This window comes from Wolffia australiana, chromosome 16 (genome assembly GCF_029677425.1).
Source record: "Wolffia australiana isolate 7733 chromosome 16, ASM2967742v1".
NCBI lineage: Eukaryota > Viridiplantae > Streptophyta > Magnoliopsida > Alismatales > Araceae > Wolffia > Wolffia australiana.
The window spans coordinates 3,410,685-3,427,830 of NC_135850.1; the positions used below are offsets into that span (position 1 = coordinate 3,410,685).

A 17,146-nucleotide genomic window follows, 5' to 3' on the forward strand; every position below is an offset into this window, starting at 1 on the left:
ATTGAGTTGTGTCTGCAATTAAAAGGGGTTATATCACGGTGTGGCCCGAACTTTTTCGAAAATTCGAGTTACAACCCTTACTTTTTTTTTGCCGCGACACAGCCCGAAGTCCCATTTGGTCCACAGCCTGTGACGTGGAGTCTACGTGGCTGCCAGGTGGAGTTCCGGCGGAGTCCACCTAGGCCAAATCCACGTGGCAGCCGCGTGGATTCCACGTCACTGCGCGATTTGAAGAAAGAAAGATTTTAGCCCGCCCAATGTGAGTCACCCGGGAGAGAGCTGAGAAAGGCGACGAAGGAGAAGGAGACGGTGGAGAAGGAGGAAGAAAGGGCGCGAGGGAGAAGGGGCTTCTGCGCTGATCAACGTCGTTGGCGCCGGAATCGTTGCGAGCACGCCCTTGCCCTCGCCCTCCTCGATCGGCTGAAGCGGCCGCCCTACTCTGCCGCGTCGACGGTCCTCACCTACAACACCGTCATCAACGCCTGCTCTCGGGCCACGGAGGTGCCCTGGGATAAAGAGGAGATGGGCGAGCTAAATTCATGCTCTTCCATACCCATTCGTTCATTTGCGCTTGCTGTTCTAGGGTTCATTGAAATTTGATCTTCAATTCTTCTTCCTCGCCGATTCTTTTTTGCTTTGGGAAGAACACTGACTTCCGATAATGATGTCAAAGTGGCATCATCTGTTGATAATTTTGTTAGTAGCAGCGAAGAACCTAGAGAAATTTCAGAAATGACAAGGACATCATCTGACGAATCTGATCCCAAAGAGGGCAATGCTCCCCAACAAGATAAGGAGATCTATGACCAAGATAACTCAAATGTTGGCCAAGATAACTTGGAGGTGGATCAGGGGAAAAAAGAAAGCGTCGGAAAGGGAAGGATAATGATCATGCGTCTGAGCCGGTGGATACTTCAGGCACCAATAAGATACATGACCATAAAAGTGACAGAATGCCTGAGAAATTGCTTGAACAGCTTGACGAGGTTCGTTTATCTCTTTCCGTTTGTTGGCATTGGAATTTGAATGATTAAATGAATTCATGGATGATTCTAAAATGAACTTTAAATTGTATTTAAAATGCTGTTATTCGACTCTAGATTCAAAGCCAAATACTTTGGAAAATTGGCTTTGATTCACAAGAATCACTAGCATACTTTTCTAACATTGTTTAGCACAGAATAAGAAACATTTTATCCAACGTATTGACTTTGATGAATTTGAGCCTTTTGCTGCTAAACAATGATTTTTCTTGTTGTCAGGCACAGTTTCTGGTAAAAAGTGCAGCCTCTACTGGTCAATCAAAAGAAGCAAGACTAGCAAGGGTGAGTTGGCTGTGTACTCTTAACCTTTTATTGACTTGTTTCTTGTTTTCCCTTGTACATTTCTAGACTAAATCCAAAAATTTTCATTTGTTGGTTGAGTGTGCGTCCTCTACTTTTGATATCTTCTATGCATAATATAATGCCAATGCCACCCGGCAGGGAACATTGCTGAAAAAATATCTTCAGTCTCAGCTCAGTTCTTTCTTTTATCTTCAGCATATTATTTTCCTATCCTCTTCCCCAAATTTTTGCACCTTATTTTAGGAGCCAGCCCTTCGTTTTTACGTTCTGACCATAGTTATTTCCATTTATTTTATTCATTTAACGTCACAATGTCAGTCTTCTCACCTTGATGTCCTAACTAATGCTTGGAAACAGGTTTGTGCCGGGCTATCATCTCGGCTTCAGGAGTACAAGGCTGAGAACGCTCAATTGGAAGAACTCCTCATGAGAGAGGTAGATTCTTCAACGACGGATTTGCTTCCATACTTGCGCAAATGTAGATTCTTCAAATAACTTCTTTTTACTTTTTATCTGCTGTTTATCAGCGAGGACGCAGTAGTTCATATGAAGCTTCCATCAAACAGCTAGAACAAGATTTATTATTGGCCCAAATGGAAATGAGTAAAGTGGAGTCAAGTATGGGTGATGCGCTGACCGCTAAAAATGCAGAAATCGAGAAGCTTGTTGGTTCTATAGACGCTTTCAAGAAACAAGCATCAACAGCAGAAGGAAAACTTGTGTCCTTACAGGTTTCCTGTCTTTACTCTTTTTCCTTTGTAGCTTATGAATTACATTTTAAGACGGCTCCACCATCCAAGAGACATCTATACTTTTCCTGTCAACTGCCTCCACAGGGTTTTGTGGAGCACTTTTGAATGAACTTTTCCCCATATTAAATATGAACCTCGGATGCAACATATGGACTCACTTTATAGAGTGCTCCTTGATATTAAACTAACTCCACTCTTAGATTACACTAGTGTCTCCCTTTGTAGGACTGTTCTTTGGCTTTGGCTCAACTGATTGAAACAATTATCATTCATTTTAGTGCATTCTTCTAATAATTCATGTAATGATTGGAAAAGATCTCATTTGCAGAACTTCCCATTTTGAACCAGGCAAATATGGATGCTTTGATGAGAGGCCGTGAACTTAGTGAGATAAGGGTGATACAGGTAGTTCACTGCCTCTATTATTTTTTAAACTATACTTGAGACTAACGATATTTTTTGAACTGCAAAATATTCTTTGACTCTTCTGTTCGTCATATTTTTCGTCTTCTCTTCCTTCTCTGACAATCTTATTTTATTCGCCAGGCGCTTCGTGAAGAGCTCGCTGCAGCTGAGCGCAGAGCAGAAGAAGAGAGGATAGCGCATAATGCCACCAAGATGGTCTAAGCAGCATCTATGAGAATGTCTTCTGTTCACTTCTTTGTTTCTGTTTCTTGGTTTAATTTTACACATTTTATTTTTGAAGGCAGCCGTAGAAAGAGAAGTTGAATTGGAACAGAGCTGTGGAGGCCTCAAATGCACTTGTAAGAATGCAGGTACGCTGCTCTGATATTCCATTTGAAGGTATCTAGGTGTATGTGCTGATGAAGTGGCCACCGCTCTTGTATAATGTGAATTCTCTTTGGGTCATTCTGACCATTTTGCTCTGCGCATTCAAAATTCTTCCACGTCTCAATGTTTCTCTAGTGTGCCCATTATAACTAGTAAGCAGTTAAGTTGACATAATAATTGATATTACAAGTTTCGAGAATGCCTAATATAAATATGCATTATAATATCTGTGATTATTGTGGTGCTTTACAGCCAGGTTATGCATATATGATCAATTATAATAAATTTACTTAAATTAAAACAATACAGAAAGATTTCTGATATGATCCCGGCCCCTCCATGTTATTTATGTCTTTTGTCCGTAGGCTAATACTCAATAAATACATGTAGCCCCTCAATGAAGAACATGCACGTGATGCATTCATTGGGTCTGATTCAGCTAGAAGAAGGGGGGGGGGAGGGGGAAGAATAAGCATGAGAGATTGTGTAGAGGGCTGGCCAATATGGGAGAGGCTCCATATGCATGGGCCTAGTCAATACCGCAGAAGCTTCCTAGGAAGTATTCAGGCGTTGATACGGACCTGCACTGCCATTGTACCAACTGTGTTTAACTCGTCTCAGTCTCTATCTATCCATATGTAGGGCTTCCTTTTCTTCAAGTACTTCCTTCTTCACTAAAGACCTGTATCGTGGTCGCTATCAGTTCCTGTGTACCTTATGATAAAATAAGCCAGTTGTGTGTCTTTATGAGTTGATTGAAGAGGTTATTTTTAATTGGGTTAGAGCTTTCTCATTTGTCTCTCAATTTGTCTATTTTGGCCTGCCAATCCTACTACTGACTAATCAATTTTCAGAGGTCTGTAGATGAAAGCATATCAAAGGCAATGGATTTGGAACACAAAGTTGCTCTTCTTGAGGTTGGATGCCCTTTTTTTTCTCTTCATTTTTTGATGTAGCACCTTTCATGTGGGTTTGAACCTCCAGTGAACTCCATTGGCTATTTCAGGTAGAATGTGGATCTCTAAATCAAGAGCTTCAGGACATGGAGGCCAGGATGCGGCGTGGTCTGAAGAAGTCGTCGAAGGAAGCAAATCAAATTCTGCAGGTAAACAAAGCAAGCGTCTTCTTTTCTATTTAGCTGGATAATGCACGTGATTAAACCTTTCACTTTTTTTGTGCGGGAAGATTTGGACAGAAGCATCACTTTTTTCACTTTCTCTTGGTAGATCTGTGCCTTTTCTCTTGCGGTCGTCATGGATTTAGGCTGCTTCAGGATTCAATTTCTTGCTTCTTTAATTGGTGGGTCTCTTTGCAGAGCAGATTCTTGTGAGGATTGAATCGTTGACCCCCCGGTTCCCTCTTGGCCCATGCTGCAAGATCTAATGGAAAGAAAGAAGAACACGACGAATCTATTAGCCGCCGAACGGAAGAAGGTTTTTCTTGCCCCAATTCCCTTTCATGTTGCTTTTTCATTGTCCCAAGCATCAGTTTCTTGCTCTTTACAGATATTTCATGCTATTTTTCTCATTTTTTATCCTCATTTCTATTCAGTTGCAGCAATATAGGCAAAATAAAGATCATAAATCTCCCATGGTTTGTCGAGCACCTTTGAAGATGTTGTTGCTAGAAATTACCTTGAGGAACGCCAAGCCCTCCAGAAGAAAGCAGAATCAATCAAAAAATGAGAAACACCTCAGAATAACTTCTCCTGCCTTTCCCAGACGTAGGAGACTGAGTTCCCCACAGCCGGGCTGCATTCTGTGCCAGGTGAGACGAACAACTATATTGCACCATGCGTTTATTATTAATAAACAGCATTTCAATAAAGTTAAACATTATTCTTGATTGGCAATTTGAATTTAAAATATGTTCTTGCTGGGTGAGAGTAGGGGACGGTGAAGGAGGCATTGAAATGACGGGGAGCATGCAGCTTATCAGCTTATCAGAGAGCTAATGACGGGGAGCATGCAGCTCGACCATGCCTGGAGGTTGACCCAGCACGGACCGGAGGTGGCCCGGAGGTGGCCCGGAGGTGGACTGCTTGGCTCGACCCTTCCCGCCCCCTTTGATGTGCCACGGGCCTTCAATGAGGCCATATCAATTTTTCCGACATCTCGCAAGCATGATGGATCACTTGTATCGAATTGTGAATGAGGACGTATCATTTTCGCAGACTTGTGAATTATATTCTGTTCTGTGACTCAATTTTGAGGTCGCAAGGAACATAATGAAATATGTTTTATTGGAAGACAATTTCTTGGTTTATTGGAGAATACGTACTATAAGTAGGCATGACACTGGCCGATTTAGTTCGTAAGAACCTATTGTTTTACTGTGAAAACATGGGCCACGACGAAGAAGAAGGGCGAACAGGAAGGAGGAATAAGTACCGAAATGCATGGATTAATCAACGGCGATTCAAAACGGCGAACATGAACGAGAATTCTGTGGAATTGGATAACAAAGTTTGTATCATCAACCGAGAACTGAATCCTGTTCTACAAATGTTTGTTTAGGGCGAACGATTAATAAGCTTGAGTGCGTTGTGTTTCATAGCCGAATTGCAACTTCACCGGCGATGGTCTTCGACAATTGGCAGATATGTAGCTTCCTGAGATCCCTGCATGATTAGTGAAACAAGTTAATTGGTTAACATTCGGAAAAAAATGATGACACATGTAAACAAAGTTAGACATAAAATTGAAACTGTACGTGGCCTCCAGCTTCCATTTTTGGTTGGGTACATGTCTTCCGATTATGCCCAACTTGGTGGCAGAGGGAGCACGTCATGTGCAGGCCTCTCCTCGACAATCTATGTACTGTGGGTTCTTTCTCAGCGACGTCAATCCTCCTCTTCAGCTTGGGCCTTCCAGGTTGTCTCCTCACAAGAGGAGGGAATACATAGCTCCCATCAACTTCACTCCATGGGTTTTTGCCATTCATTGGCGGGATACCATAAGTGTAAGCTAGTTGGTATACGTCTTTCTTGAACCATTCACTGAAAAAAATGACGGGGTCCTCCTTGACCCAATGAATGCAACATATAGCATGGGCGCATGGAATGCCCCTTAACTCCCAATATCTGTAACTACATGTTCTGTGAAGTACATCGACCACAAACCTGCTTCCCAAGTCTGTGACCTCGAATTGATACTTCCCTGCATGCGTAAGAGTGCATCTCCTGGACTTCTTCTTGTTCTCTTCGACCACCTCCCTTATCCGAGGGCATAACGTATCAGTTCTATTTGAAAATAACTCTCTTTTTTTTGCTACCCTCTGCATTATTGCACCTCTGACTTCCTCCAGCATGTCGATGATTGGCTTAGACATGGCCTGCATGATGTAGTTGTTGAAGCACTCGCAAATGTTGTTGTCGATCACCTCACACCTTCTGTCCTCATTAATGTACGCCCTGCAAAACTTCTTTATACCTATATCTTGGAAGTCTTACGCGGCTTGTGGTTTCACACTGCTCATCTCCATCATCAGCCGTTGGAAATCTTCGTGCGTGGTGGCCTTCGCAGCTTTCCAGAATAAGTTCTTCAAAAATGCCGTGGAATGTCCTTTCTTCTTCCAATTCGCGTAGACATGCCGAGCACAATTCCTATGCTCTGCATTGGGCAATAAGGAGGACACTGCGTTCTCCAGTCCCTGCACAATGTTAGACGGTACGCATCTATTAATGTACTACACGTGTCTAACAGTAAGCGATAAGAGTCCAAAGAAATAAATTAAGTACCTTCTGCTGATCGCTAATAATCGTCCAGCCATTTCCGTCCACCATTCCTAGATCATTCATCAATAGCTGAATAAACCACGTCCACGAAGATTGATTTTCACCTTCAACTACCGCCCAAGCGATGGGGAACATTTGATTATTCCCGTCCTTGCCGCCAACACTCAATAGTTGGCCTTTCAGTTCGGTCTTCAAAAAACATCCGTCCATTCCAATGACTCGTCTACAGCCTTCAAGGAACCCTCTTGCTATCGAATCGAAACATATGTAGATCCTCTAAAACCTGACCAAGGAATCTGGGGTCGCTCTATCGAGAACCAGCTCAAAAGTACCACGCCTATTTACCCTCTTTAACTCGGCAACATATGCGGGAAGCATGTGGTAATGGTCGTCCAATGTTCCTAGAAGCTTCGTGCGCGCCTCGGCTCTGGCTCTATAGCATGTTTGTTTTGAAACAGTGATTCCGAACAGATCATTTATTTCCCGCATCATATCTGTCACCTTCATATCCAAATTCATTCGAATTTTCTCCAAGAAGTGTTTCGCAACCCAGTGATAATCAGCTTGGCTATTCCTCGGCGTCCTGCTGCACATATGAGTATCATTAAGCGTTTTCACAACAAACGCCTCTCTCCTAGCATCCAAACTAGCATATATCCTCCACGGACAGTTTCCCTTGCAGACGACCTCCACTTTCCGGTCACCGGACCTTAGAAAAGTGATGTTGAATCCGTTCCAAATAGCGTGGTCCTTCACAGCTGCCCTAAATTGCGACGCCGATTCAAACTTCATGCCCACTTGAAATATAAAACTCTCATTGGGGCATCTCGGATCATATGTATTGCCCCTGTATCTGTACCTTCGATTTTCATCATCGTCATCGGTACCATCGGGGGTTAACATATCATCCTCTGAATCGTCATACTCGCTATGATCTACCAATTCATCATTCCATTCCTCACTGGAATATTCGTCTGGTGCACTTAAATACACATCACTTTCCTCAACTTCCTTACAGATATCATATTCTGAGTCATCATCGCTATTATACTCAAAACCGAACACCTTGCACTCGTCATCGGCCCTGTTAAGTGACGGATGGTAAATAGTAATAGAACATGCATTAACACCATAAATTTTCGTCATGCAGGTTTTATAAAAAGATTATACAACCCACAGACATATTTATAACTCTGCAGAGAGTTCAACGCCAAAAAAAGTACATTACCAATTTTAAAAATAATTTGAATCATCAACGCGAAGAGGGTTAGTATTGCGATGTGCAAATATATCTCAAATAACATTGGAAATAATTAAAAATTAAAATTATAAGACGTGCAGGACAAATAGAGATAATAAAATCTTACATTACTTGAATCCAAGCGTCCACTGTCGAAGAAGAGAAGAACGCCTAAAAGCGCAAAAAATAGATGACTATGATGAGAAGAGGACAACTCTTCATATTTTTCATAACAGAAAGCAAAACAAATTCAAAATAAATTAAATAGGGATCACACTTCTTGTTCTCACCAATAAGTATGAGAAAGAAACACCATATCCTCCGTGATCAATAGAGAAACACCAACATCTTTGTCATGAAAATAATCTTATTCATCCAAGAGATATAAAGAGAGAGAGAGAGAGAATAATGATACACATAATAAGAGAGAATTGCACGAGTGAACTCAAAACATTTATACCAAGCGAGAGAAAGGAAATGCGGGAGAGATAACTTATACGAATGCAAGAGAGAGAATGACACAAATTTAAAAAATAAACATGGTAAGATGAAAAGAAGAGAGAGAAAGTTATGAAGAGAGAGAGAGAGACTAAAATTATCCAAATGTCATTGAACAAGATGTCAAAACTGATAGAGAAATTTAAACGAATGTAGTCTTCAAGTTTTACACAGAGACAAAAAACAACAGCCCAAGCGAATCTTCATTTAAGAGAGAGACTGCAATTTCCCAATGTCTTGTTAATCAAAAGAGCAGCTCAAGGAAATCTTCCTTTAAGAGAGAAAGAGATCGTAAAATTTTCAACTGTCATTAAACAAGATGTGAAAAATGAGAGAAAGCTGCAAGAATGGAGTTTGAAAGTTTTACATAGAGACAACCAAACAGCCCAAGGTAGTCTTCATTAAAGGGAGAGAGACTGCACAGCTTTCCAAATGTTACTGAACAGAATGCTAAAAATTAATAGCAGCCCTGGGTAATCTTTATTTAAGAGAGGGACAGAAATAAGAACTTTCAAAAGTCATTGAACAAGATCTTAAAATTGACAGAGAAAGTTACATATGGGCTTCAAGAGAAAGAGAAGATCATCGGTATTTTGAGAAGCAATAATGCATGTCCATCTGGAGAGAGAGAAAGAAACCCACATGTAGCTAAAGAATGCGGTAAACCATGAAATCTAGAGGGAGACACAGAAAGTTACATGAATCGAAGAGAGAGAAATAAAATATGGGCTTCAAGATAAAGATAGAAGATCATCGGTATTTTGAGAAGCAGTAATGTATGTCCATCTAGAGAGAGAGAGAAAGCAACCCACACGTAGCTAAAAAAGCAGTAAACCATGAAATCTAGAGAGAGATAGAGAAAGTTACACATAGTTAAAAAAGCAGTAAACCCTACCTCGTGGAACTCCCGTAGCCAGGAAGAAGCTCGCAACGATTCCTGTAGCCAAGAAGAAGCCCCTTCTCCCTCGCGCCCTTTCTTCCTCCTTCTCCACCGTCTCCTTCTCCTTCGTCGCCTTTCTCAGCTCTCTCCCGGGTGACTCACATTGGGCAGGCTAAAATCTTTCTTTCTTCAAATCGCGCAGTGACGTGGAATCCACGCGGCTGCCACGTGGATTCGGCCTAGGTGGACTCCGCCGGAACTCCACCTGGCAGCCACGTAGACTCCACGTCACAGGCTGCGGACCAAATGGGACTTCGGGCTGTGTCGCGGCAAAAAAAAAGTAAGGGCTGTAACTCGAATTTTCGAAAAAGTTCGGGCCACACCGTGATATAACCCCCAATTAAAAACCAAAAACAATTTTAATCTGGAAACACAAAGTACTGCCTAAAAATAAAGTGGAACCTGTTCATGCTGCCTCCCTAGTCCCTACTTTCACCTTTATACTCTTCCACCACGTAGTATCTTTGCTGGGGTCATAAACCCTATCATTATGCTTGCTAGGAAAAACTAAATTAATTTCTCTTGAAACTAGCATGTATTAGAAACGATGTCTATAAATCTTAAACCAATGAGCCTTGCATATTACGCTTAAATAAACAATATTTTTAGTAAACTTTGCTTGGCGGAGTGTAGTTCAATTGAATATTTGGGCCTTGTGCCACAAGTCGGCTGAGGGTATTTTCGTCCTACCGTATCCAAAAATGAACTCTCAGTAAATGGGAACGGAACGTCAGTTAAGACTTTTGGCTTTGCCTTTCTATGTCAGTTGGCTGTTCTCTTCTGCATCGCATTGATCGATTTCCTTGTTCTATTCAAATTCTTGGGTTTCTCCTTCATCTCAGGTTTTTGCAATCTTCTCTCAATTGGGGCGGAATGTCGAGCCTTGCATGAATTCTCTCAATTACTTTCTTCAAGCCGAGTAAATCAGCTGGTGCGGCTCTGAGACTGCTTTCTGGTAATTTTTTTGGATTATGAGATTGACGGAATTTGCAATAGAATACATGATCGTCCCCTCGCTCCCCAAAATCACCGCCATGATTTTGGGATTTTGTTATTGCTGGCTGCTGAGCTTCTTGTTTCTTCTTGGCCTGATCGAGCTGATGTTGTTATTTTTAATGATGGAGTCTGTGGAAAAAAATGTAAATCTAACAGGGTTTTTTGGGTTTATCTTATAATTCTTTGTTTATCTCACTGCTCCAACTCATCATTGACAAATTCTATTAGTCTCCTGTCTTGAACCTCGGGCATTTTTCTGCTGGAAGTGATTTGTCTCAGACGTGGGACGAGATATTTCGGTCCGAAGATGTAGCGATAGTGTCTATTTAGCATGCAATAAACTCGCAAGATTCTCGTGTTTATTTAAATATGGATCGTGATGAATCGTCGTCCGATCGGCATTCTAATACTTAGTGTCAATTGGGCATTTCGGGCGTTTCGCGAATCGTTAAACGGACTTATCGACATGGTCGTTGAACTGGAAGCAACCGGCAAGCTATTCAGAAATTTATGGAAATCGGCGTGGCTGAAATTGCTTTTATCTTTTAAAGAAGACAAAATTAAATGGTCTTTCATCTTGTTCTACTCATGTTGTTGGCATAAATCGTGCTATAGTAACGATTCCCCTAATTTTCTTTTAGGGATGAATATCTGGTTGCCAATGAAGTTTTCACAAATACATTATTCTTTCTGATACAAAGCGATATTTTCACGGTCAAGAGGCAAGAATCACGAATTACATTAGTTCTTGAAATGTAGCTGAATTGTATCTTTATAAACATATATATCTCTTAATTTTATTGTAAATAGTTTGAGTTTCTATTAATCCAGATGAATTCATGCCTTTTAATGTATTTCTAACCAAAAAAATCTTCCATTATGTCATTAACAAGTTTACTGATGTTATTTCTCCTTTTTTCCCCTCAGCCTTATCTTCTAATTAAAGTATAAAACAGACCTGTTATGGGTCTATCATCTGGAACGATTGTCAATGACGGGATACAGCTGTGCGTCTTTGACTTGACAAGGGGTCAGCAGGAAGGTGAAGAGATCGACAAAATATTATATTTCTTTCCCTTTGATTCTTCTTATTCGGCACAGCTTTCTGTGGTTGGGCTGAGCGAAGGTCTCATTACATTCACAAGGTGTGTATAAAAAGTCAATGACGTTGTGTTATTTTTATCTAGTTTTACCTCGATTTGTTGAATGCTGTTTTAGTTGCTGATATGTTGCGAATATCTATGGCAGGTAAATATTTTTTCCTCACTGGCAAACTGAAAAACTGAAAAACTTGATGAACTTTCAAGACAAACTATTCCTCATACCTAATCATAGTTTCCAAAGAAAACTTCCAAATTTCGAAATTACATTATTGTGGATGTATTTACATACAGCCTGTCACGTCAGAAATTTCTAGGTTGAGTATCAGATTATGGAGAAGAAGTCAAAGAAGCAGAACCAGAAATAGACACTTATGGTTTTAATTTAGGTCAACGAATATATGCAGAAGTTTATTTGGCCGAAGTACACATAGCCCAGTACGATTAGATTACGGCATGTACATCAAATAGCGTGCCCGTGATAGCACCTTATTTCATTAAGACAATGTTTGACGTGTGTTTATCCTTGGTTTTGTTAATCAACACTATCCTGATTGGTCTGACTTCTGTAACACAGATACATATGATAAACCGACCATTTATACCCCTCTGTACAGATTTAATCTTTTCTGTTGCTCACTGTATGTTGTACTCTTTTTCGTATCTGAAATTAAGATCAAACAGTGAAAACGTAAATGAAATATAGTGAACTGAATCTGCTTCATGTAGCCAGTATCGCTGTTGGTGGTTTCAAATATCTTATTTTTTCTTTCTTAAAAAAAATCTTATTTTTTCTTCTTTTGCTAGTATTTTTTGCATAAAAATTAAGCAGACACAAAGAAAAAGTGATTCCACATTCTGATAAATGGTTTTATGTTTCTTTCTGTCAATATTTTAAACTTGATGGATATTACTCCAAATCGAAATTTTCTCTGGTGGTGATTATTCTTTTAACTTTATCCAGAATTTTCTCTCCAGAAGCACCTTGTGAAGCTATTGAGACAGAAAGACACACCCATGTATTCTATCAGGCTGAGCCTGACATATGGATGGTTCTGGTATGTATACTATTGTTGACAGAAGCATTAAATTGATTTTATTTTTGAATAAAGGACTAGATTTCTCCAGTTGAGTAAATGTTATTTATAAATCCCAAGGTCAAAATCTGTTGTTGTTTTCCCCCTAAAACCGTGCATTTACGTAATCATTCATGTCATATTTGAAAAACTTCACTTTAGGTCTCTCTGTGTTTTTTTTCGCATGGAAGACCATCATGCTGGAATAAATTTTATGAAATGTAAATATTCCCGTGGTTCATAACCTGTACGATGCAATGTGGACAGAAGCCATTCATTTTTATCATTAGTCTGCAGCAAATAGACAAATATCACGATTTGAATGTTTAATTAACTTCTTTATTGTCGCCTATTTATGGTGGGAAATGGTCCAACCGTTTTCCAGGGTAGCAATGCTATAAATGCCTTTATGTGTTCTGAGTTAGACATGTATAGGTCATTTCACATCTTGAGTCTGTTACACTGATACATATCATTTGTCTGGGGCATATCATTTTTCTAAACTTAATTCAACTGAGTAACTCCCCCTACATTCTTATAATAAAACCTTAAAAATAGAAAAAATATCAAATTTAAAAAAAAATTATGAAAATTTTGCGCCAACTGGCCATTCAGTTCATGGGCATTCTGGTTCAGTATCCTGATGCGTAATGCTACATTCTTAAGACCAGCTCCATTAATGAGGTAAAAGCCCAACGTATCACCTAGAAGGATTTTCTCAAAAAAAAATCTCCTAGAAGGAACTAGTTGGAGGTCTGGGTCCTTGGTTTTGTCATTCAGATCAATGGCTAGCTTCTTATCGGATCACTTATTCCTATCTGATTCTATATTAATTCAAGGTTTTTTCTTCCAAAAATAATTCATGGCTTTTGAGATTCTTAAGATGTTCCCCTACTTATTTCGACTGGGTCCTGCACTTGAGATTGCCAGTCATTTTCAAATGCAGTAATATTTTCCCCAGTCAGAAGGTTTCTGCTATTTTAAAGCTGTAATTTGTTTCTTATGATGTTATGATTGCCCAGATTGTCGATAAAATTAAGGATTCTGATCATGTTTGGCGCTGTGATGGATTGGAGGCAATTCTCAAGGAAGTATATTCCCTTTTTGTTATGTTTTATGGACCTTTGAGGTCTCTACTTGATGAACAGCCCACTGGTGATCTCGCACGGAGCCACTTACATTCATTTGTCACCGACTATTTGTCGGGTAAGAAAAATTAGATTGAAACCAGTTGTAATTATGCATTTCCTAAATTATTCTGCACCTTGTAAAAAACATGGAACTCTAAAATTGATTCTTTTGCTCTCATGATGGAAGATTGTTTAATTATCATATTCTATGATTGTGTTAGATTTTAATACCTCTTCTGGGAAAACCCTATTTTTTCTTCCGTATAATTCATATAGATCGAACCCTTTTTGAAAACCCCTTTTTCAGGTTGTTGAAAACCCTTTGTTTCAGATTTTCATTTGGGGAAGAAGTTCCAACTTCCGTCCTTCCGTGAATGTTTGGGGGAGCAAGGAAATATTCAAATGTTATCGGTTGAACGAGAAGTTGGCATCGAAGTTCAGGTGGGGCGGAAGGTTTTCATGTCTGATATCATTGAATTTTATTGTTTCTCTCTTTACATAGAAATACAAGTGTAAAATAGGAAAAAATATCAAAAAATTACGCTGGTACCTTGAAAATTTATTCATTGGCTATAAACAACTCAACCATGCACTTGTGACAATTTTTATATGCTAATAAGTAAATTTCCGAAGCCCATTTCTTATCAAATTTCTCAAAGGCCCACTATTTTTTCATCGTGCTTTCTAGTTTTTCCTAAATTTTTGGCATTTAAATTTTTTGATCGAGATGGATTCTCCAGTCGTTTCTTGCTTTTCTAAAATCGTTTGCTGGACGGACTTTTGTGTACCATGGAGATTAATATGTTGGTTACGAAGAGTTTATGCCTGAGAAGTTGACTCACTTATGTGCTTATGTCAATTTGAATTTACTGATAAATAACTAATAAACGTCTATTACTGATTAATTCTTTATTTTCCAATTGCTGAAATGACTTTATCATGCCTTCAATTTCTGATACTAATGCTTTGGGTGATCGGGATTGATTCCTGCAGTCTCTTGTTGCTGTTCTGGAATCATGTGCCGGAAGAAATTGTATGTGCAGCTCTCTTGTCTTATTTCAGAACCTCCTAGTGTCTTCAACGCTCACTCCGGTACTTTCCTCAAAATTTTACTGTTTTTTTATCAATAAAGTAAAATTGAACGGTAATTTTCATTGGACAGGATGACACGCTGACTATGTTTACATATGGTGTGAAGAGGTTGACTCCACAAGCTTTAGTTGAAGGTACAAGTTCATGGTCCTACATTCGAAGAGGCCCTTCCTCTTCTTCAAGCGTCACAAGCTTGAATGCACAATCAGCTGCGTCATCATTATCAGAAGTTCATGGTCGCACATCTAATAATTCTATCCAGGGAAACAACCACGATATTCCTAGGGCTTTACACCGTGGAAAATGGTCTAAGGGAAACGATGGGTTTCTTCTTACGGACATCTGGCTCACAGAAGCACGCAGTTCAATTACCTCAAACCCAGTCATATGGCTAAGACAAGCCGGGAAGCGCATGTTTCTGATTGCATTTCAGCACAAAAAATTGACCATTGTGCTCCTGATTCCTGTCGATTCATTGATAAATGGGGAAAGCGATTTGTCCATAGTTAGGACTCAAGTTCTGGAAAATGTATTGCTCTTTCATTCTCCATTTAATTTTCATTTTTATGTGAATTGTACAGCTCTTTTCTATGCTATTTCTTGAGATTGATATTCTAAAAGGGATAGAAAATGAGTATATATTCTGATAGATGGTGCCATTTAAACAAAATGCCAAAACGAGTTGTATAGAAGCAAAAGCTAGCTCAAGGGAATTATATTTCTTGCACAGTCCTTATTTAAATATCAAGAAAGAAAAAAATGGAGTCATTTTTATGAACGTATTTTTTCTCCTGGTGCTTTGTCGTGGTTCATCATTATTTGCGTTCGCTGCTTTATCTTTCTACATTTATAATGTCAAATTGATGCATGGCCTCTGCCTACTTTATGTCATTGGGGGTTGCTTTTCTTCTGTACTTTAGAGTATTATATTGAAATCTAATTTCCTAATTTCAGGCTAAACAGAGAATCATAAGGGTTGAGCAAAAATTATCCGAAGGATGGCCTGGAGAAAATGCTAATCATGTCAAGGGTTATCGGTACTTACTCTTGGACACTGATCAGAAGATATCCAAAGCATCACCACCAGGAAAAGTTTCTACTCTTACGAAAGTACGCTAATTGGTGCCTTGATTTCTTGACATCGTGGATTCTGATTATAGAGTTGTTAGGTAGAACGCAGAGCACTCGGAAATTTTCCAGTAATGATTCGCATTGCTGTTAAGATATTTTAACTCAGAGATTATTTTTCATGTATTTTGTCTGTTAAGGCGAAATGCATGATACAGAAATTTACTGATTAGTTTATGGACACGTCCAAGATAATTATGGCCTTGAAGTATGGACCAGAAAAAGAAACTCAGGAGCTCAAGAACTACTGTGTTTATGGGAAGATCTCCCTCTCAAAAGAATCCTAGAAACAAACGTAAAATTAAATCTCGTTTTGTTGTAGGTCTCTTCTTTCATTTGAACCCCCTTCTGCTTAAGTACATCCCAGCATCCAACAATTTATTTTGAAGTTACTGAGATATTTCATCTTACTTTTCCCATCCTTCAAATTGCATAGTTCGATCTCAGTCCCTTTGTTTTGGGCATGACTTTTTTATTTCTTATTGTCGGCAATGAGGGGAAGTCTTACAAATGGGGTTACCAGAGTATTATGAGCCCTTTATGGGCCATTTATGTGATGAACTTAGGGTTCTCATCTCCCTATACATAGGGATGAACAGACCTTGTAACTTGAGATTTTGTTTGGTTTTATCGATCTATCTTATTTTCCTTTCATCTGTCTCTCTTCTTTTTTGCCTATTTATACATCGATTCATTTCTTGATCTTGTCTATCTATGTCGATTTCCATCACTTAATACTTATTCTCCTAGGATTCATTACTCTCCCTCAACAAGCTTAGAAAAGAAGTCGACCTTGAAAAGAAGAGGATGGAAAGGAGCAACCCCAAGCTAGAGAAAGATCTTGAAGTATGCGTGCGGGCTAGGAATAATGCCTGGATAATTGCTCGTATGTCAAGAGGCAAGGAACTCTACATAGTCTTAGACAAATCCAATGAGACAATTCTCTTTGCATCAGATGCTGTGGAGAAGTTTAGCGACAGGCAACTCCTTTTCTCTTTCATTTCCATTTTTTTGCTTCTTATATATCCGCTAGAAAATAGTTTATCCAACAAAATATGGGAAACGATGTAAAGTAATGCAGTCCACTATCTCAATTTTTTGAATGCCAGGCTGAGTTTCTATACATGATGTTCCATGGCAGGTACTGCGATGGAGCTTTTTCTTTGGACTAGCACGTAACATATTATCATGTTTAAATGGATCTTGGTATTTATTCTCAAGAATTGCCTTTATCTGGTGAGTATAGCTAACCGTGTGGGCTGCTTGAGTGCGATTTTTTACCTTTTGATGCAAGAAATTTAAGTCGTTGAAAGATCCTAC

The 17,146-nt window shown here is 39.4% G+C and overlaps 2 protein-coding genes across 6 annotated transcripts; both read left to right on the forward strand.

The window, feature by feature from the left end:
* The first annotated feature begins 866 nt into the window (after positions 1-866).
* LOC144713963 (golgin-84-like) lies at positions 867-4,028 on the forward strand. Its single transcript, XM_078588704.1, has 9 exons — positions 867-986; positions 1,263-1,325; positions 1,704-1,781; positions 1,874-2,077; positions 2,447-2,503; positions 2,645-2,719; positions 2,805-2,874; positions 3,755-3,807; positions 3,897-4,028. The coding sequence occupies exons 1-9, from the start codon at positions 954-956 to the stop codon at positions 4,026-4,028; spliced, it is 765 nt and encodes a 254-aa protein (XP_078444830.1). The 5' UTR covers positions 867-953.
* A 6,009-nt stretch (positions 4,029-10,037) lies between these two features.
* Positions 10,038-17,138, forward strand: LOC144713769 (vacuolar fusion protein CCZ1 homolog). 5 transcript variants are annotated; one of them, XM_078588446.1, is made up of 10 exons: positions 10,039-10,259; positions 11,228-11,445; positions 12,365-12,458; positions 13,499-13,682; positions 13,938-14,047; positions 14,600-14,698; positions 14,769-15,227; positions 15,653-15,808; positions 16,577-16,810; positions 16,972-17,138. In XM_078588446.1, exons 2-10 carry the CDS (start codon positions 11,264-11,266, stop codon positions 16,996-16,998), a joined length of 1,545 nt encoding a protein of 514 aa, XP_078444572.1. In that variant the 5' UTR covers positions 10,039-10,259; positions 11,228-11,263; the 3' UTR covers positions 16,999-17,138. The 5 variants fall into 5 exon arrangements, with proteins under 5 accessions (XP_078444575.1, XP_078444572.1, XP_078444574.1 ...); XM_078588448.1 differs by having other exon boundaries at positions 11,228-11,342; positions 12,379-12,458; XM_078588447.1 differs by having other exon boundaries at positions 10,039-10,235.
* Positions 17,139-17,146: the final 8 nt, after the last annotated feature.

What these genes read in the sequence shown, in the direction of transcription:
- LOC144713963 (XM_078588704.1), top strand. Translation starts at nt 954, where the DNA reads ATGCCTGAGAAATTGCTTGAACAGCTTGACGAG. An exon ending in AAGAACTCCTCATGAGAGAG is followed by an intron (nt 1,782 to 1,873) that starts GTAGATTCTTCA and finishes GCTGTTTATCAG; the next exon opens with CGAGGACGCAGTAGTTCATA. An exon ending in ACAAAGTTGCTCTTCTTGAG is followed by an intron (nt 3,808 to 3,896) that starts GTTGGATGCCCT and finishes TGGCTATTTCAG; the next exon opens with GTAGAATGTGGATCTCTAAA.
- LOC144713769 (XM_078588446.1), top strand. Translation starts at nt 11,264, where the DNA reads ATGGGTCTATCATCTGGAACGATTGTCAATGACGGGATACAGCTGTGC. An exon ending in AAGTTGGCATCGAAGTTCAG is followed by an intron (nt 14,048 to 14,599) that starts GTGGGGCGGAAG and finishes TGATTCCTGCAG; the next exon opens with TCTCTTGTTGCTGTTCTGGA. An exon ending in GGACTCAAGTTCTGGAAAAT is followed by an intron (nt 15,228 to 15,652) that starts GTATTGCTCTTT and finishes TCCTAATTTCAG; the next exon opens with GCTAAACAGAGAATCATAAG.